Here is a 22,038-nt window from a genome sequence, read left to right as displayed (position 1 = left end):
AAAGCTTCGAATGCTGCCTGGACCTGCTCCTCCCATGAGGGGGTTCAAGTAAGTGCAAGTGGAGAGAGACCAGATGAATGTCTTTCAAGCAATTTTTTTTTTTTTAGTGAGCAGTAGGATGAGTTTTGGGATCAAGCTGTCTTTCTCAGCCCTCATCCTACATTCCTATGTGTCATGCATTTTCCTTGATATTTTTGAAGAATTATCCACCCCTAGAGATAAGTTTGTTCAGCTGTCATGTCCATTCAGCTCTTGTCATCTTTGCTCAGATTGTTAAGGAAAAGTGCCAGGTCCAATGGTAAAAAACCCCATCTCTCGTGGAATGTATTTCTAAATGTATAAAACAGCTGAGTGCAATACATGCCCCTCGTATAAAATATATAGATTCACGATATAGCCAAAGGCTAATGGTATTTACTATAGAAAATTATATTCAAAATTAAAATGTTGTAAACCATAACAAATATTTTGTGGTGCTTGTGAAAAAAGGAAATGAAATTACTAAATATTTTTTCATTGATTGCTGAACAGCTGTCAGATAAACTTGTAGCCATACTAACTTCAGCTGGATTTGAACCAATGTTTTTTGAGAGATCATATTTCTCTTTACTGATCCATCTGGTGACTCCTCTTTCTGCCTCTCTAATATGTACTAAGTATAATGAAAAGCATTAATCTTTTTTAAATGAAATGAATTCAACACACCTGCATTCAGCCCCAATATTTCATAAAACAAAGGAGTCAAGTTCATAGAATAAATCTGTTATAGAACATTCCTTTTACCTAACTAGGACTTGCAGCTAACAGGCCTTACTGTTAAACAGAAAAGACACCAAATGCATTATGAGTTAAAAAGCTGAGATCTTCATTGTTTGAGTTGGGTTTTTATAATTAATCCTGCCTTATTTAATTCCATCTGTTTTACTGATGTTAGTACCATGTGTATTAAGTAAGTGATGAGTCCTAACCATATTTCTATATCCACACATTCTTAAACTTTAAAGAAATTTGGTTTCAAATTGCTATCTGGCTCATCACTTATTGAAGAGAACACCCTTCCCTCAAATAAATAAAAACCCAGTCAAAGTGTATAGTTTACAGTTGTTTCCCAGTCTAGGATTCTCTCTCATACTGATGTTTCCATGGATTTCTGTTTTCAAAGTGGTAATCTAAATCAAGGGAATAATCTGGTCAACTGCTGATCCCTAGCTCTTTGCAAACCAAGTGATTTGCAGTATTTAGTATAGGCACAGAAGTAATGAAAAGCTTTTACCGCCTTAGTGGTTTCATGTATTAGGGGATGGTGATTTCTGTAATCTTTTAGAAAGGTATATGAAGTAGAGGTTGGACCTCCCTGGTCCGGCACTAGAGAATTTGCTGGATCAGTGAAGGTCTCCTGCCACCAGCTCCAAGCCCCCTTTCCTGCCTCTGGCAGGCTGCCCCAGTAAACACCCTGCCTCGCACTTTCCTCCCCGTGCATCTGGGGGCAACTGTGGGGCCCCGGTTCTGCACTCCACTGGGCTTCTGCTAAGCTCCAACCCTGCACTCTAGCAGGCTGCTGTGGGCCTCTGGCCCTGGGTTGCTGCAGGGCCCAACTCCAGCCCCTGTTGCAGTGCCCTCTTGGGGGAGTGTCAAGAAACTCTGGCCCTGTGATGACCCTTGCTGCCAGGGGACACCAGCCTGCTGAAGGCTGCCGCAGGGCTCCACCCCTGGTCCTGTTGCTCTGGCCCAACTGTCCCTCCTGCCCTTAGGCTCCCAGGCTATCTGGTCTGGGAGCATCTATGGTCCTACTGGATGAGGGATGTTGTGGACCAGACTATGCTGGTTTTTGGAGGTATGACCTGTATATCATTGTTATAAGAATAAGTTTCTTTACAGTAAAACATTGGTTTCTCTCAGATCTAGCCTTTTTTATAACAAATTTGAAAACTAAATAAGCAATGCACATATTGACTAATTTGGTGGTAGATAAGTTCCTTAATTAGGATTTATATGCGCTTGGTATTGAGTTATTGAAATACTCTTATCTGTGCTGTATTGGCCTCCCTGCTGGAGTTTTCTATGATACTAGCTTAGAAAGGCAATGTTTTCAAACTGAGCAAACATTTACAAAATTCAGGATCATGTCAACCTTAATATGTGACTTGTACTTTAGAAGTTTGTACTGTAGCAAATAGAGCAGTACAATAAACTTACTATTAGTCTTTTGAATACAAATCTGGCTGGATCCTCATCTTCACAAATATTCACATAAAAGCTAATCGGTATTGCATACCTTACAGAGTTAAGATACCTACCTTGTAGGTTAGCACCTTCAGATTTCAGATTCTTGGTTTTTTTAAGTTAGAACATAAGAACATAAGAATGACCGTACTGAGTCAAACCAAAGGTCCATCTAGCCCAGTAGCCTGTCTGCCGACAGTGGACAGCACCAGGTGCCCCGGAAGGGGTGGACCGAAGACAATGATCAAGCGATTTGTCTCGTGCCATCCTTCTCCAGCCTCTGACAAACAGAGGCCAGGGACACCATTCCTACCCCTTGGCTAATAGCCTTTTATGGACCTAACCTCCATGAATTTATCTAGCTTCTCTTTAAACTATTATAGATCTAGCCTTCACAGCCTCCTCTGGCAAGGAGTTCCACAGGTTGACTGCACGCTGTGTGAAGAAGAACTTCCTTTTATTAGTTTTAAACCTGCTACCCATTAATTTCATTTGGTGTCTTCTGGTCCTTATATTATGGGAACTAATGAATAACTTTTCTTTCTTCACCCTCTCCACACCACTCATGATTTTATATACCTCTCTCATATCCCCCTTAGTCTCCTCTTTTCCAAACTGAAAAGTCCCAGTTGCTTTAGCCTCTCCTCATATGGGACCTGTTCCAAACCCTTAATCATTTTAGTTGCCCTTTTCTGAACCCTGTCCAAGGCCAAAATATCTTTTTTGAGGTGAGGAGACCACATCTGTACTCAGTACTCAAGATGTGGGCGTACCACAGTTTTATACAGGGGCAGTAAGATATTCTGTGTCTTATTTTCTATCCCTTTCTTAATAATTCCTAACATTCTATTTGCCTTTTTGACCGCCGCTGCACACTGTGTGGAAGTTTTCAGAGAACTATCCACGATAACTCCAAGGTCTCTTTCCTGACTGGTCGTAGCCAAATTAGCCCCCATCATACTATATGTATAGTTGGGGTTATTTTTCCTCCCAACTTATTTTTAAGTTGTTTTAAAAAGCACTTAACCTGAAACTGGAAATGAAGGGTGTGTCTTAAATGAGGTGTGCACCATTTAAAAAACAAAATAAACATGTTTTTTTCCAAGTTTGGGGACAAAAGTTTGGAGCATTTTCCAAACCCTGCTTTTACTTCCTCTTCAGAACAACTTCAGCCCATGTTTGTCAGACAGGGTAGAACAGCCAGGAGAGGATTTTGCAACTGTGGATCCAGGTTGATGTTGGGGCCAGACTTCCATTACCAAATGGGGCAGAGAGTTACAAAAAAGTTGAGAAATGCAGGCAAAACAAATGAGACATGGTGGCTGCTGCAAGCGGCTCACCACCAGGAATCTGGTCTGCTTTTTAGAGTCATCACGAGAGAAGCACAGAGTGTATTAGCTACCCAAGCTCTTTTTGCTTTACTGACGGAGAGACCTAGGGAATTGGATTTTGAAGTTTGGTTGTGTTGCTTCTCACTGTAAACTCTACACAGGGAGCCAAATGGCGTGTCTGCTGCTTTTGTCTGTTAATCTGTAGAAAAGGTTGGGAACTCAGCCACATTCTTCCTTCTGTTGCCGTATTCTCTGTTGGAGGGAAAGTGACCAGTAAATGGTTTGTGTCATGTTGTATAGTTGTTGTACAATTTGGGAAGGTACAGCCATAGGGCTGAAGGATATGAACTATGAAGTACCTCTGCTGGAAGTCTCTCCTGGAAGGCAAGACACTAATGTTCATTAGTTTAGTGCCAACAATGCAGGCACTATAAAAGAGACAAAGATGAAGAACCCTGTGTGTCTTCCTATGATTTGGAGGCTTTCTTTTGCAGTTTCTAACTGGGAAAGAGTTGAGAACTATATACCACTTTGAAGAGTTAAACTGCTGTGTGATATTTAGGATGGAGATATCTTATTTTGCATTGGGTAGCATCTTGGAGAAATAGAAAAACAAGTGTGCAAAATTGATTACCATACCATTTTAAGTTCTTCAGCAGCAGTTGTTGTTTAGTGTTGAATAAAAATAATATGAAATAATAATGCTATGCGGCTTCTGAAAAATGAGAGTTCATGACCTTCCTTCCCAGGCATATGGAAGAAAAATCCAAAGATTGTAGGAAAGCAATTACATATTTTATATTTAACATGAGATGGAAGTGATTGCTCCATCATGATAGTTTAGCCCTGATTTTGGACAGCGGTTGTGGTGAAGATATGCTCATTTTTTACAGATTCATAGGCTGTAAACCTCGCCTTACCTGATGACTTGTTACTAAGCAAGTTGGAATGAAAGATGAAAATGGATTTTTCCGCACCCATAGGTGGCAACTTTAGCAATCAGAATGCCAGATATGAAGGGTAGCTATAGCAAGGGATTGTAGGTGGTCTGACACTAAGCTGATGAAGGCCAGATATGCACATACCTAAGCAGATAAATTGGGAAGTGTTCACTGAGTCTGGTGTTGGCACTCTTTAAGATTTTATTGAAATGGGAACAAACAACTGGAATTTGTGTTCATACTATTAAACAGTTTTAAAAAAACAAAGAACAAAACTGGTGCTCTCGCTTCTGCGGTATCCTTCTTTGATAATCATGTTGTCATGGACTTCTATTCTGCATGGGTGATGCCCACTACAGAAAGGATGTGGATAAAGTAGAGAGAGTGCAGCAGAGGGAAACAAAAATGATTAGAGGGCTTGGAGCATGTGACTTATGAGGAGAGGCTAAGGAAACTGGGATTGTTTAATCTGCACAAGAGAAGGAGGATTGATTGCAGCCTTCAACTGCCAGAAGGTGAGGGGAGGGGCAAGGAAGGCCCAAAGAGGGTGGAGTCAGGCTATTCTCAGTGGTGACAGATGACAAAAAAGGAGCACTGGTGGAATGGAGCAATGGTCAAGTTGCAGTGGTGGAAGTCTATATTGGATATTAGAAAAAAACCCTATTTTACTGGAAGGGTGGTGAAGCACTGGAATGGGTTATCTTGGGCGGTGGTGGAAGCTCTATTCTTAGAGGTTTTAAGGCCAAGCTTGTCAAAGCCCAGTCTGGAATGATTTAGTAGGGGTTGGTCCTGCTTTCAGCAGAGGGTAGAAATAGTTGACCTCCTGAGGTCTCTTCCAACCCTAATCTTCTGTGGTTCTGTGATGGCACCGGCAATATTATAGCTCGGGATGTTTTACAAAATCAGTAGTCATTGTGATGTTGTATTTTAAATGAATGTCTCTTGGATGTAACAATACATGGTTTAAAACAAGTGGACATTGAGACATTTTGCATATACAATTTTTATTGCAAAAAACATTCATTTTAAGTGTGATTAAATTTGGTATCTAAAATCTTGGGGATATCTTTGTTCAGAAACCTCTTCCCTGGCCTGGGATTTGGTATAGGAAAAACACAAAAGCAGCCATATTGGGTTAGACCAAAGATCCATTTTGCCTAGTACCCAATCTTTTGACAATGGTCAATGCCAGGCACTCCAGAGGGAATGAATGGAAAAGGTCGTCATCATCAAGTGATCCCTCCCTTGTTGCCCATTCTCAGCATCTATCAAACAGAGGCTAAGGACACCATCCCTGCCCATTCTTCCCAATAGACTTTGATGGACCTATCCTCCATGAATGTATCTAGTTTTGTTTTGAAACCTGTTATAGTCTTGGCCTTCCCACCTTCCTCTGGCAGGGAGTTCTACAAATGGACTGTGGTTTTAAAGCTGATGCCTGTTAATTTCATTTGGTCACCCCAGTTCTTATGTTATGTGGAATAAATAACATTTATTTCACAGAAATTGTGATTTTTATAGACCTCTGTTATAGCTGCCCCTTAGTCTCTTTTCCATGTTTAAAAGGCCTAGTCTTATTAATTTCAGCAAGGGACAAAAAGGCATCTTTTAAGAAGTGGAAGTCCAGTCCTAGTGAGATAAATAGAAAGGAACATAAACACTGTCAAATCAAGTGTAAAAATCTAATAAGAAGAGCAAAAAAGTATTTGAGGAACAGCTAGCCAAAAACTCAAAAAGAAATAACAAAATGTTTTTTAAGTACATTAGAAGCAGGAAGCCTGCTAAAACACCTGTGGGTCCCCATGACAATTGAGATATAAAAGGAGCAATCAAGGATGTTAAAGCCATTGCAGATAAACTAAATGATTTCTTTGCTTCAGTCTTCAGAGCTAAGGATGTTAGGGAGATTCCCAAATCTGCACCGTCCTTTGTGGGTGATGAATCTGAGGAACCGTCCTGGATTGAAGTGTCATTAGAGGAGGTTTTGGAACAAATCTCCAGGACCAGATGGCATTCATCCAAGGGTTCTGAAAGAACTTAAATTTGGAAATTGCTGAGCTATTATCTGTAGTTTGTAACCTATCCTTAAAATCGGCTTCCGTACCTAATGACTAGAAGGTAGCCAACGTGACACCAATATTTAAAAAGGGCTCTAGAAGCGATCCTGGCAATTGCAGACCGGTAAGTCTAACTTCAGTACCGGGCAAATTAGTAGAAACAATAGTAAAGAATAAAATTGTGAGGCATGTAGAAGAACATAATTTGTTGTACAAAAGTCAGCATGGTTTCTGTAAAGGGAAATCATGTCTTACTAATCTATTAGAGTTCTTTGAAGGGGTTAACAAACATGCAGACAAGGGGGATCCAGTAGATATAGTATACTTAGATTTTCAGAAAGCCTTTGACAAGGTCCCTCACCAAAGGCTCTTGTGTAAATTACATTGCCATGGGATAAGAGGGAAGGTCTTTTCTTGGATTGAGAACTGGTTAAAAGACAGGAAACAAAGGGTAGGAATAAATGGTAAATTTTCAGAATGGAGAGGTGTAACTAGTGGTGTCCCCCAAGGGTCAGTCCTGGGACCAGTCCTTTTCAACTTATTCATAAATGATCTGGAGAAAGGGGTAAGCAGTGAGGTGGTTAAGTTTGCAGATGATACCAAACTGTTTAGGATAGTCAAGACAGAAGCAGACTGTGAGGGACTCCAAAAAGATCTCACCAAACTGAGTGATTGGGCAACAAAATGGCAACTCAAATTTAATGTGGATAAGTGTAAAGTAATGCACATCGGGACAAATAACCCCAACTATACATACAATATGATGGGGGCTGATTTTGCTATGAGAAATCAGGAAAGAGATCTTGGAGTTATCATGGATAGTTCTCCGAAAACTTCCACACAGTGTGCAGTGGCGGTCAAAATGGCAAATAGGATGCTAGGAATTATTAAGAAAAGAATAGAAAATAAGACCCAGAATATCTTACTGCCCCTGTATAAAACTATGGTACGCCCACATCTTGAATACTGTGTACAGATGTGGTCTCCTCACCTCAAAAAAGATATTTTGGCCTTGGACAGGGTTCAGAAAAGGGCAACTAAAATGATTAGGGGTTTGGAATGGGTCCCATATGAGGAGAGGTTAAAGCGACTGGGACTTTTCAGTTTGGAAAAGAGGAGACTGAGGGGGGATATGATAGAGGTCTATAAAATCATGAGTGGTGTGGAGACGGCAGAGAAAGAAAAGTTATTTATTAGTTCCCTTAATAGAAGAACTAGAGGACACCAAATGAAATTAATGGGTAGCAGGCTTAAAACTAATAAAAGAAAGTTCTTCACACAGCGTGTAGTCAACCTGTGGAACTCCTTGCCAGAGGAGGCTGTGAAGGCTAGAACTATAACAGAGTTTAAAGAGAAGCTAGATAATTTCATGGAGATTAGGTCCATAAAAGGCTATTAGCCAGGGGATAGAAATGGTGTCCCTGGCCTTTGTTTGTCAGAGGCTGGAGAAATATGGCAGGAGACAAATCACTTGATCATTGTCTTCCGTCCATCCTTTCTTGGGCTCCTGGTGCTGGTCACTGTCGGCAGACAGTCAGACCAAAGGTCCATCTAGCCCAGTAGCCTGTGTGGCCGTTTTTATGTTCTTATGTTCTCCTCGTATGGAAGTTGCTCTCTACCCTCCCTCATTTTTGTGGCCCTTTTTTGAACCTTTTCCAATTCTAATACATATTTCCAACAATCTCTGAAAGTTAAGAACTAGATTTTTCTTGATATTATTAACTATTCAGTGTTCCAGTCAGATAAAGTTTTTGCTTGTTTTTTTTTCCTTTTCTGTTTATCCTTATTCTCATGAGGTAATAACAGTTTGCGAGTGTGTGCTTATAACCACAGCAGGCATAGTCTGTACTTGCTGGAAGGCTTACTAGTCTAGTTCACCCATGGGATCCCTTTACTACTTCATTTAATTTTCTTCTCTTGACTTTGTGTTATTGGCTGACGTTACTTGGCTACATTCTGATACACAATCTTTTCAGAATTTTTAGTAGAGAGTTTTCTCAGGCCTAATTTTTAAGACTGACCCAGCCCCCCACTGACCTGAGCCAAAGAGGAGTTCGCTGTGTGTCCTTCTCACTGGCTACCACCCATTGCTGTGTTATATGAGCTGCAGAGTAAGAGGCACTGCAAATCCTTGCTGTCCAGGGCACATGGGGCAGAGAGGTGGCAACAGCCAAAATGGGCAGGGCATGTGGCCACTGCGACAACCCTGTAGGTAGGAGAGGGTCATCAGAGCTTACCTGAGCTGAGCCCAAGAAGATTGCTTTGTTTTCTGACCCAAACGCCATACCTGAGGTTGGGTCCTGTAGAATTGCAGGAAGCTTTTGTTAGTAATACAGAAATTACAAAAGCTTATTTATAATAATAGTAGAGATGCTCTAGTATTAGTTTCTTTTAAGAGCTACATAGCCCACAGATTACAGCAAGAAATTATGCCACACACTCTCTGAGGAACCACCTGATCATCTTACTGTACAACAAACAGAAGAAAATCAGGGAGGAGCTCTCAACACTAGAGACTCTCATAAAAGAAACAAGCTTCCACACACACTTCTTCTTGGCTTAACTTTACTAAAACCCAGCAAGCCACCTACAATGTTCTCTTCACCTCCCTTCAGAAGAAAAAGGACTATAAACTATCTAAACTCCTACATGCCTCATGATATTTCAATTCCAGGACCCTCAACTCATCTAGCTATGTTGTCAGCCTATCCAGTCACACTTTCAGCCTGGTGGAAGAATCTGTCCCTATCTCGAGGAGACTCTGCCCCACCACTTCCTCAAGTATGATTCAGTTCTGTGAATATCTGAAAGCCTATTTTTGGCACCTCCATCTAAAGAAATATTACCAACACACCAATGAACAACACACTGACTCTCCATTTCCCCCGCCAACCTCACAGGAGGAAGGCCTCTATGTGTACCTCTCCTGACGGTTGTAACGAGAGTCTTGACTTGTCCTTTGATTGCTTCTGCAAATGTCCACAAGCTGACATTGTCAGCAAACAGTGTGTAACACATAACTTCCGTTATGCAGAACACTATGCTATACACAGCCTCAAACAATTTGAACATTATAATCAAAGAGGCTGACAAAGGGAGTGCTTAGCCATCATGAACAGAACAGATTATGAACAGGAGGCTGCCAGACAACTCACCAACACCAGATACAGGCTTCTCTCCTCTGATTCCATTAAAGAATACCAAAAAAAGCTAAACCATCTGATCATGACATTTCCTGCTACAACACAGGACCAAATCTACATCCCCAAATCCCCAACCAGGAGTTTTCTATCTGCTACCCAAGATTCACAAACCTGGAAATCCTGGACGACCCATCATCTCTGGCATTGGCACACTTACAAAAGGATTATCTGGTTATATTGACTCCTTGGACCCTATGCTACCATCACTCCTAGCTATCTTTGAGACATGGACTTCCTGAGGAAACTGTAGAATATAGGTAATCTTCCTGAAAACAGCATCCTGACCACCATGGACGTAGAAGCTCTTTACACCAATGTTCCACACAATGGATTACGGGCTGTCAGGAACACTATTTCTGATGATGCCACTGCACACCTGTGCTCTGTGACTTTGTCCTCACCCACAACTATTTCCAATTTGGGAAAATTTATATCTTAAGGTCAGCAGCACATCTTATAGGCACCTGCATGGCCCCACAATATGCCAACATCTTTATGGCTGACCTCGAACAATGTTTCCTCAGCTCTCACTCCCTGGCACCTTTACTCTACTTACGCTACAATGACATTTTCATTATATGGACCCATGGGAAGGAGACCCTTAACGAATTCCACAGGGATTTCAACAACTTCCACTCCACCATCAACCTCAGCCTAGACCAGTCCACACAAGAGATCCACTTCCTTGGCACTACAGTACAGTTACATGACAGCCACATTTCCCTCACCTTATACTGGAAACATACCAACCATTACACTTACCTACATACCTCTAGCTTCCATCCAAGACACATTTCCCAATCAATTGTTTACAGTCAGGCCCTAAGATACAACCAGATTTGCTCTAATCCCACAGACAGAGACAAACACCTACAGGGTCTCTATCAAGCATTCTTAAAACTGAAATGTCCCACCTGGAAAAGTGAAAAAATCAGATTGACAGAGTCAGATGAGTACCCAGGCATCAGCTTCTTCAAGATAGGCCCAACAAAGAGAACAACAGAACACCACTGATCATCACCTATACAACTTAAACCCTCCAGCACATTATTAACAATCTACAGCCTATCCTGGAAAATGACCCCTTGCTCTCACAGGCCTTGGGAAACAGGCCAGTACTCACCTACAGACAACCCCCTAAGCTCAAACAAATTATTTGTCAACCGCACAGCACAGCTCCATCATACTCACCCAGGAACCCACCACTGCAATCAACTCCATTGCCAACTCTGTCCACATATCTATACAATCAATAATCAGAGGATCTAACTACATAAGCCACCACATCAGAGGCTCATACAAGTGCATATTCACCAATGTGATCTATGCCATCAAGTGCCAGCAATGCCCCTTTGCCATGTATTTTGGCCAAACTGGACAAAGGATCAGTAGACACAAATCAGACAAAGGATCAGTAGACACAAATCAGATATTTGAAATGGTAACCCACAGAAGACCTGTTGGGGAACATTTTAATTTGGCTGGGTGCTCACTAATGGATCTAAAGGTATCAATATTATTACAAGGCAATTTCAAAAGCCAGCTGGAGAGAGAAGCTGCAGAACTTGATTGCATTTGTAAGTTTGACACCTGCAATAGAGGTTTAAACAAAGACCTTAACTGGATAGCCTGCTACATTCCACGCCCTAATGACATTAAAAAAAACCAAGCATGAGGTACTTAGAACCCTCTCTATTGGCCTCATTTACCATGGACTCTCTAATTGACATTTCCCACCTTCTCTTTCCCTCCCCATCACCTCTTTTTCTCTGCTATTTATTTGTCCCTTGGACCCCTTAACTCCATTCATTTGAGGAAGTAGGTCGTGCCCACAAAAGCTCATGATACTATCTATATTTTTGTTAGTCTCTAAGGTGCTGCAAGACTATTTGTTGTTTAAGTTTATTGCCTTTCTTGCTTTTTAATGTGTTTAAAGAACATTTGAATCAATTTTATTATAGCAAATATAGCTTTTAATATGCTATTTTGACATATATAAATATGTACTTGTACTTAAAAGTAAACCTATTAAGAGGGGGAAGAACTTAATAGCTCAGCTTATAGGTAATGGTTAAGCCTCTTGCTTGTTTGCAATCTGTTTGAAGCTAGAGAAAATACAATAATTACTCCTGGAGGAATTCTGTGCCAAAAAATTAGAAGTTCTGTGTACAGTATTTTAAAATTTTGCAAAATTCTGCATATTTTATTTACCAAACTTATAAAACACTGTAATCACTGTATTTTGAATTATTTTGATATTGCTGACTGGTATTTTGAAAAAAAATTGTTTGTAACAATACAGACCCTTCAAAAATTCAGGATTTTTTTAACAAGTAGGTTCCTTGCCAGACATATTAATATAGAACGTTGAGTGGTTCATTTGAACTACAATGCAGAAATGTATTTCCTACACCCCTCAGAAGCAATGCAAAGCCTTGGAGTAGTCAGGGTAATGGAGGAGTTGAGGGAGAGGAAAGAAAAAGTATAGCTGAAGTAGGAAATCTGCAGCAAACTAATTAACATTCTTCAGATCAGTTTAACAAAAATGGCTCACTTTGTGGCTTTGATAGTATGAATTATAAGTTCAGAAGTCATTTGCTTTTAAGTGTCACAAACCAGAAGAAAAAAGGGTGGCAACTTCTGCCCACTGACAGAAAACCAAACAGCAAAGAACTCTTGAGGGATAACTAGGAAAGAGCCCAGAAATGTCCTGTGTAACAGCTACATTTGACACTCTGTGAGGCCAAATCTTCTTAACTCTCCAAACAGTCTTGTGATGGAATATAAATAGGCCGATACTTGAGTTCCAGCCTGTGGCTTGCCCTTTAAGATAAGAATAAACAGAATTAACATGGAGATGCTGATCACTGTTGAACAAAACTGTAAATCCTATGTATGATGCAAACCACTGCAAGCCAGGAGATGCTGCTTCACCACTAGTTCCAGCACCTACATAGAATTATGCTTGTGCAGAGCCTCAAACACATTGCACTTTCAGAACAAGTGATGAGTTTGAGGAAAGAACACACATCGCTAAGTTTTTAGGGAAAAGTGTAGACAGCTGGTTAGTAATCACTATATAACGTAACAAAAATAGGTGACAGCACAGCTTTTCCACACATTTCTCTTTAGGGAAGTGCATCTGTGGTTGTCATAATACAGGTGGTTGCCGTTTGATAATACAGTACGTTAGCCTGTCATAAACCATTTTCCCTCCACTTTTTCTAAGGTTGGCAATTTTTGGTGCATTAGAGTAACAACCATGAAGATGTGCTTCTTCCAGTGAATTTTTGTGTTTCCCTTTATAGTTAATGTTGTACAGTATGTGCAATAATAACTAAAATTTTCAGGTTATCCTAATGGTTTCCTTCAGATTTATGAAACCCCTTTTCTTTTGTCAAGTGTTTGATTCTCATTCAAAGACAGTTCTTGTTGGAATGATAGTGGTGTCTTTCAGGATACTAGGTTTTCAGGGATGATATATGTATACTTCTTAAGTTTTTGTGATCCATTTTGCCATAAGATGCCTATTCCGCTGGCAGTTGCAGACAATACCTTCTGGAAGACTCTGCTGTGTGGATACTGAATAGTATACTGTATGTTTTGTATTTAAAAACACCATTGAATTGTTGAGATCTGGACCCCACGTCCTCTGTGATTCTATGACCATGTAGTTCTTGCCAATGGATAGGAACAGTTTACCTGTGAAATTGAAACCGTAATATTTTCTTTATAGTCAACATTAACCGCTTCACTGATCATTTTATCAGAAATCTCTGATAATGTGCTTATTTCATGGGCCAAACTACTTCAGATTCTAAAAGTGCCATCTGTTCTCTACGTGTTGACCAAAACCTATGGCTTCCCTTTCTTCCAACAACTTTTTCAGTAGTTGTTTTATCAGTTTATAAATCTCAAACATAACAAGCAGAAAACATGGACATAGCATGTCAGCAGTTGGCTGATTGTATTGTGGTTTTTTTTTGATAATTTGGCTCATTCTGTGGTAGTTATGGGGAAAACCTGTAGTGATGTATGTATGGATTTTACTGTTTCTGCCCTGGTTTTCATTGTACCGGTCTCCTTGGAATTTTCTGTTGCACTGAGCAAACTTTCTGTTAAATGGGGTGAATCTAACATGGAACGTAGGAACTACAGACTTAAATGCTGTTTAACACTAAATCTCCACACCCTTTCTCTCATCTGAACACTCCCATGCATTATCATGTACTTAAGCTAGTTGGAATGCAGAAGAGGTGTGTTGTGGAGTTAGAAAGTTCCTTGATAGCTACTTGCCACATATGACTGGGGATGCCATCCAGCATCATTTCATCTGCTTTTTCCCTCAGAAAGCTGAATTGCTGCAAAGTGGGCTTAAGCAGATCTGTGGTGAATGCTGCAGAAGTAGAGGGAGTTGAGACTAAGACCAAGGTCTTCATAGTACCAGCCTATATAAGGCCTTAGCTGTAGAAGCAGCAGTTGTTGACAGCTTTCCTTCCAGAAAAGGGGCAAAAAAGTTACTCAGGCGCTGCATGGCACCCCAGCCAATGTCAGACTGACAAGGGAAGCCAGTGACTTTAGCCAGTGATATCTAAATCTGTAGCTTGAGTGTGCATAGGCTGTTGCCATATTTGGACAATGGAAGGGAGTCTGTCTCTCAACACCCTTAAGTGAGTACAACTTGGAAGGTCAAGGTTGTCTGGTGCCAGTAGGATGCAAGTTATTTAGAACACTCAATAACAATACTTGTTTTATTATATGACCTTATTCTAGCAAGTTGCATCTAAGCAAAGTATCTTAGCCTGGGTGTTATTAGGCATCCTACTCTAAAACTCACCTCTTGTGTATATATTTTGGCAAATAGCTTTTTACTTAATACCATAAACAGAAGTTAAAGTTTAAAATCCAAGGGTATTTTTTCTGACAAAAAGTAAGCATGTGTTTTCCCATTTGCTTTTTTAAAAATACAGGATACCTCCAATTCAAAGTTGAACAAGAAAACAACTAAAATTAAAGAAGCAAAAAAAGTATTGAAGAGGAAATTTAAAGTCAACACAAAAATTGTCTTCACTGAAGATGGAGAGGTAAGATCAGTTGAAAATACACCGCATTCACTGGTGATAGCTGAATTTGTATTTTGTGTGAAAACAAATATACTTCAAAATGAGTTATACACAGGACTTCTCATTTAGGGTTTTAACTGAGAAATGCCAGTAAAATATTTTCAATTAAAAAAATGTGTTTATCCATTAAACTACTGGAAAATACACTGGAAATAGTTATTTGGGCTTTCCTGCCCAAGATTGTTTCAAAGAACTTGTCTAGATTGAGCAGTAATGCATACTACACAGTGTGAATTCTGAAGTATGCTAACATTTTGTAATTGGGTATTGAGACACTACTGGTGTACAATAAAAGTTCTCTAGTATGTTTTAACATAGCGCTGTTTGAAACAGAACTGTGGTAAAGCACAGTAGGGTACATTTAAAAGAGATTATCCTTTTTACAGTATATACTACTGTTGTCAGTAATGTGCATAATATATAAATATAATAAAAAGAGAGGCCTGAAAACCCCAGATTTTTTGGAATTTTACATAAAACTCAAATTGCTAAAAAAAAGAGAGGAAAAAATCCCTGAAAATTAAATGAATAAACTCAAACCACCCCCACCCTCAGTTCTTCAGTTTGGTCCACAATTTGCAAAACAGCTCAGCTCCAATTTAAATTTGATTATACTGAATGTTTTTCTTATATTTCATTGTTTAAAGGCAGTCTCTCTTTGAATTCTGGCCCTCCCAACTGCAGAAGGGAAAATCTTTGTTATTTAAGGAAGATCTGTCAAATTCCATTATAGTTGCTTGAAAAAAGCTCCACCAATCCCTTGTATGACAATGGAATTAAAAGTTGTATCCCTATTTTTCTCTCAAATGTCTAGTATTTGTAGTTTTCATGTGTCAGCTGAGCAAAGGAGCTCTTCCCGGCTTTGCTCCAGGTGTCCCTGGTCTGCTGGAGATGGTCCCCAGCAGACCAGGGGCACCCGGAGCAGCTTTTCTTGCCCCGGAGGTCGAGGTGGCGGGACCGCTGCGCTCTGGGCGGTCTCGCTACCTGCGAGCTCCGGGGCGAGAGAGCCCCGTTCGTAAGTGCGGATCCGACATAAGTCGGATCCGCGTAACTCGGGGACTGCCTGTATTGCTAGCCTCTCCGGTACTGTTTGCGTGTAACCCCAAACAGCAAACCTCCATGCTGCTGAACTATTAAATCTCTCTAATATGTGATTTAACAAGCATCAGATTTTCGCTTTGTTTTTCTGTTTTCAGTGTTGATATAAAAAGTAGCTTTTGCATTAGAGCATCAGTTAATGGGAATGCAAATGAGACTACAGTGATCACTTTTAAAACTTTTCAGTTGCCTTTGTGAGTGACTAACATTTCTAATATTTACTGAACACTGGGAATGCTGTGGTAATGTTACTTAGTTATCAAAATTTGGAAGCTTTTAAGGATGGCCTCACTAATAGAAGCGGTCTGTTCAAAACTATAACTAATTTCAGAAATGGAAAAATTGCCTCCAGCAATTTTTGAAGTATATACTTCAAGAATACATTTAAACTAGGCCCTTTAGATGGATATAGTTTGTAATGGACAAAAACCCTGATTACTAGAGTTACACCAGTAGTTACTTCCGCTTAGTGCATTCACTTGGATTTCCATGATACTGTAGTGAACCAAAAGAGCATGTGATTCCATCCACATATACATTTTTCTAAAGATAAACTGTGTGTATTTGTATTGGTTCTTCAAAGGGAAAATTGTTCTAATTAAGCTGACATCTAAATGCCTTTTTTAATAATGTAACATACTGCTATTTTTTCATGCTGTTTTCCAACAAAAAGTGAATATTAAGGGGGTGGAAGATACTGTGTAGTAGTAGCTGATAGAAATTCTTTGCTTTAATTTTTTTTAGCAAGTGCTTTAAAATATATCTTCTTGCATTCTGAGTCATAGATGCTGGCTTGTCAGTTTGTATAATTAGGACAATGAATTAAGACTTGTTCATGAATTTATGTGAAGGATGATCATGACTGCAGCTGCATTGTGTTCAGAATATGAAATAGAAATACTGGTCTTATAACTCTTAAGGAAGTCTCACAGGGGAAAACTACTGGAAAAACATGTCTTTAAAGATACAAGTGTTAATTTCCAGACATTTGTGCATGCAGTTGCCATCATTTCATGTGTAAATTGGCTGCAATTACGTATATAAGTGGTCAGTTGTGCATCCAACTGGTCAATTCATATATACACCTAATTGGGTATGCATTTTTGAAGATGCAGTTACATGCAGCTGTCTTAAAATCTGGATGTTAGTTTTTTAGTAAGTCAGTTAATAATGGCTTGAATAGGGCACCTGTGAGCTGTGCTAGGGGTCCCAGACTTGGGAACAGTCACTTCGGACCCTTCACAACTGGACTGTTATGTTGTGAACACAGACTGGCCTGCCCTTGCGTGGAGTGGGGAAAGCTGATATTGCAGCCAAGTGGACATTAACTGATGAAAGGGACAAGATCTGGAGCCTAAGATGTAGTAAGTAGTCTAGGATCAACTGCAGCAAGGCCTGTTTAGGCCTAATACCCTTCTTCAAGGCCCAGCACGCTACCAGGTTTGGGTGCAGAATATTGCCGAGATTCCAGGACATATTCTTGCCGGTCTTCCTCCCAAAGTCTCATAAGTCTGAGGAGGATCATAGATCACACACGCTGGACATCGGGAGAGTGCTAGCCTTTTACACCAAAAGGACCAAGACATTCTGTAAATTGAAGCATTGGTTTATCGCCATGGTAGACATGAAAAGTCATCTGGTGTCCACCCAGAGAATTTTATTGTGGATCACCACCTGCATCTGGGTTTGCTATGGTGAGACAAACCTGCCTCCTCTGGCACTTGTAATCAGCCACTTTACTAGGGTGCAAGCTGCTTCATTGGCCTTTCTGGCCCAAGTGCCTATTCATGATATTTGCAGAGTAACTACCAGATCATCCATTCATATGTTCACATCTCACAACACGCTTACCTAGTGAGCCCGAGATGATGCTGACTTTGGTAGAGTTGTGTTGCAAGCCTGATGACCGTGAACTCCAAGCCCCACACCCAGGGATATTGCTTGTGAGCCACTAGAATGACATTGACGAGAGCAAACACTAGAAGAAGGGAAAAGATCACACCCCTTTCATAACTGCTTTTCCTGTCCATTCCATTATACATCCTCCTGCCCCTCTTAAGTTGCCATCAAGAAGGAACTGAGAGGGCGTGCAGGTAATGGCATATAATATACCAATGCTTGATAGCGGCCCCCCAGAGGGTGCCACAGCTGACCCTGCAGATATCTCTAAGGCGCAAAAATCTCCAACAACTATGCATATAGGCATGTGTGCACCTAGAATGGAATGGCAATGAGCAACAAATCTTGAAGGGCAATAGTTATGAAAGGTAGGTAACTGTTTTTTTACTTCACCTGGATCTGTTCCTTACCTTTGTCCCAATTAATATTGGAACACCTGATGGTTTCACATTAAAGTGAAGGAAGTTGCAGGACATTTCTCTTGGCCAAAGAACTTTAACGTCTTTTCTCACAATGAGGAGATGCCACTGGGTTGAGCCTCCCTGCATCTTTCACAGAGGGAGACCAATGGAAGACGCTGCATGTGGAGAATTAGATTTAGTTTTCAGATCCCATGCAAATTGTTCCAAAGAGGAGAGAGCTGCATTCAAGCCATTACTGTGTATTCAGCCCTAATAGTAAATTTGAATGTCAGTTTAATACCCATACATGAGGATGCTCTGGGGAAAAGCAGATAAATGAGGGATTGAGAACTTGCAGAGTAAAGAGTTTGAGGTCCTTTTTGAAGAGAAGCCTGGGAAACATGAAAAATATCATTTCTTAAAATTGTTGTAGATGTAATTTCCATTTGTTATATTAGCCATCTGAACTATTTTCTTGAAAAAAAATTCTAACAAAATGACTAAAAATGTCTACATATTTGTCTTACTAGGCAAAGAGTGAAAAGCAGATGTCCAAATAGATTTCAAGGGAAAACATTAAAAATATGGTTGAATGGACAATTTATTTTCAAGAACGATTCATTTTTAATTAATGTGTAAATACTATAAAATTTTAAAATACCTGTTCTTGTTTGTCGTGTATAAATATAGTGTTATTTACTTCATCATGTAACACAAGAACAAGAGATCCCAAAAATAAGAAATTAATAGATAATATATTTAAAACAAATATATTTAAGTATTGCATCAAACAATGCGCTGTCAATCTGTGCAACTCATTGCCAGGGAATATTGTGAAGCTCCAAAGTTAACTGGATTAAAAAGAGAGGGTATGTCTACACTACCCCGCTAGTTCGAACTAGTGGGGGTAATGTAGTCATCCGCACTTGCAAATGAAGCCCGGGATTTGAATTTCCCGGGCTTCATTTGCATGAAGCTGGCCGGCGCCATTTTTAAATGCCGGCTAGTTCAAACCCCGTGCCGCGCGGCTACTCGCGGCACAGAGTAGCTAGTTCGGATTAGGCCTTGTTCCACGAGGCGTACAGCTAGTTCGGATTAGAAGCCTAATCCGAACTAGCTACTCCGTGCTGCGTGTAGCTGCATGGCACGGGATTCGAACTAGCTGGCATTTAAAAATGGCGCCAGCTGGCTTCATGCAAATGAAGCCCGGGAAATTCAAATCCCGGGCTTCATTTGCAAGTGCGGATGACTACATTACCCCCGCTAGTTCGAACTACCGGGGTAGTGTAGACATACCCAGAGGTAGTTAAATTGGTGGCTCATCAGTGGCTATTAACCAAGATGGTTAGGGATGCAACCTAAGCCTCAGACTTCCAGAAGGTCGGGTGGATGATGGGAAGGATCACTCAGTAATTGCCCTGCTATGTTTATTCCCTCCAAAGCACCTGGCACTGACTTCTGCTGAAAGACAGAATACTGGGCTCCATGGACCAATGGTCTCACCCAGTATTACCATTCTTATCTTCTTAATATATAATCCTTTGAAAACATCTTTTTTTTTTTTAGTCTAGAAAAAATAATTGTGTGGCTACTTATCAGTTAGTCATAGAAAGCATTTTAGCATTGGGCGCAGGAAAAGGACTAACCATTTTATTGTCTTGTATAATCCAGTTTGTTCAGCAGTGGCCTCCAGCACAAAAATCCACTGTGGACCAAGTAGAAAAGGAAGATGATTCTGGTGGCATCAACCTAGATAGAGCAAAGGAAAGATTGCAAGAAGAGGACAAATTTGACAAAGAGGCATACAGGAAGAAAATTAAAGAAAGACATAGGGTAAGTAAAGATCTTCACCAGTCATTGAAATAGATAGAAACAAATGCTGTTAAATGCTTATAAGAATATTTAAATGTTGTTCAGTATACTGAAATGTAATGTAATTATTAAATTCCAGAAGTGTTCTCAGCACTGTGTAAGGCAGAATGAAAAACAAGACAATGCCTGCATTTGTGTTTGTCCCACCAAGCTGCCACATCTGGCCCGTGGCCAAGCAGGCACTCAGAGCAGCCAGCTTGCAGGGTTCATGTGTGCTGCTCTGAACACTGTGAGCCCGGGGAGAGAGGCTTTGGGCATTGCCCCTGCTCCAGCACAAACTCTCAGTTCCCATTGGCCAGTTTCTGGCCAATGGTAGCTGCCTATTTGCAGGATAGGTAGTGTGCGAATAATCCCTCCCCCTGAGCTTACAGCATTTAGAGTAGTACACATGGCCCCCATAGCCAGCTGTTCTGAGCACATGCAGGTGTGGGACATGCAGGAAATCTGGCTGAGGAACATTCTGGGCTGCTGCCTGGGAGCTGTCCAAGTAAGTGCCTCCTGGCCAGAACCTACCTCTAGCACCCCAGCCCCTCCCTCCCCCTAACCCTCTGCCCCACTCCTGCACCCCTCTCCCATGTAACCCAAACCCTCTGTACCTCGTCTCCTGTATCTATACCCCCTGACTCTGCACCCCCTCCTGTGCCTTTGTCCCCTACTCCAGGTCACACCTTCCATCTTCACCCTAGCCCTCTCCCAGATACCCCACACCCTCCTATACTGCAATCCCTTTACCCTAAAGCTCCCTTCTGCACCCAACCTCCATTCCAGGCCACCACACCTCCTTCATAAATATAATGAAAGAGTGCAGCCCTTCATCACTTTCCAAAATCTTGGAGTAGTGCCTGTCAAAAATTATTGCCCTGCCCTGGTCTAAATAGATTGGCATTTAAAAGCACTGGAAGATGCTAGAGCAGCATTTCTTAAACTGTTTCGTGGCACAGGCAGAGGTGTGCTGTGGAGAAAACAGAAAAAATTCTGCTCCCCCGTCCCCTGCAGAGCCTGTAGACAGCTGCAGCTGTGGCTGCTCCCTCCTCCCCGCAGCCTGCAGGATGGCCTCTGTCCCATGGGGCCTTTGCTGCTGCACAGCCGCCGCCTCCTACAAGTGTACAGGTGACAGCTTTTACAGCGGCTGCTGCTGTTGGGAGGGGGGATGACAGGAGCTGCTCCCGGACCTCAGCGTTTTAAAACTGCCACCTGCGGAGAACCCGGCTCAGGCTCTGCCCGCCCCCCTTGGGGTGTGCTTGGGCTCTGCTGCCCTCTCTTCTCCCTCCCCCCCCCCCCCCCCGGGGTGCGCATGAGCTCTGCTTCTCCCCGTGCGCTGCTGCTGCCCTCTCCCCTGTGCCCCTCCCCAGAGTTTAATCTGGTGGGGACAGTCAGGGTTTCTACTCTTCACCAGCACCTCCCCCCCCGGTGTCCTGCCAGCGGGAAGCCTGGCCTGGTGCTGCAGCTACGCTGGGTTCCCTGCTGCATGGGTGGGAACTGAGCTCTACATGCACGAATGAACACGAGCAAGAGCATGCTCCCTGGAGACTTTCCCTGCTGCATCAGGGTGCCAAGCCAGGTAAGTGTCCCCCCTCATGCCCAGACCCTTCACTGAAACCCCCCTCACTCCTCTCCCCCTGCCAAGACCCTGCGTTCCCAGCTTGCTCTGACACCCTGCTCCAAGTCCTCTCCTGCCCCCTCCCTGCTCCAAGTCCCCTCCTCTACCCTCTCTCCTGGCCAGACATCCTGCCCCAAGACCCTCTTCTACCCTCCCTCCTGGTCTGGTGGATTTTTTTTGTTTTGCTTGACAAATTTTCCCTGGGGGCTGGCTTTTTTTGTTTTGGGGGGATTTTTCTGCTCAAAAAAATTCCTTGATGTTCCCCATAAAAAAATTATTTGGTGTTCCTC

The 22,038-nt window shown here is 41.5% G+C and overlaps 1 protein-coding gene across 1 annotated transcript in view; it reads left to right on the top strand.

The window, feature by feature from the left end:
- The window catches only part of DDX10 (DEAD-box helicase 10), a 294,078-nt gene that overhangs the window by 150,493 nt on the left and 121,547 nt on the right, over positions 1–22,038 (top strand). The window contains exons 14-15 of the mRNA XM_089775640.1: positions 14,726–14,839; positions 19,948–20,109. Of these exons, the coding sequence (XP_089631766.1) occupies positions 14,726–14,839; positions 19,948–20,109 (276 nt within the window). The remainder of the gene's footprint in view (positions 1–14,725; positions 14,840–19,947; positions 20,110–22,038) is intronic.

This window comes from Pelodiscus sinensis, chromosome 1, assembly GCF_052426305.1.
Source record: "Pelodiscus sinensis isolate ZL-2025 chromosome 1, ASM5242630v1, whole genome shotgun sequence".
Lineage (NCBI taxonomy): Eukaryota > Metazoa > Chordata > Testudines > Trionychidae > Pelodiscus > Pelodiscus sinensis.
The sequence above is the reverse complement of the archived record's forward strand: the minus strand, read 5'-3'. Positions and strand labels throughout refer to the sequence as shown.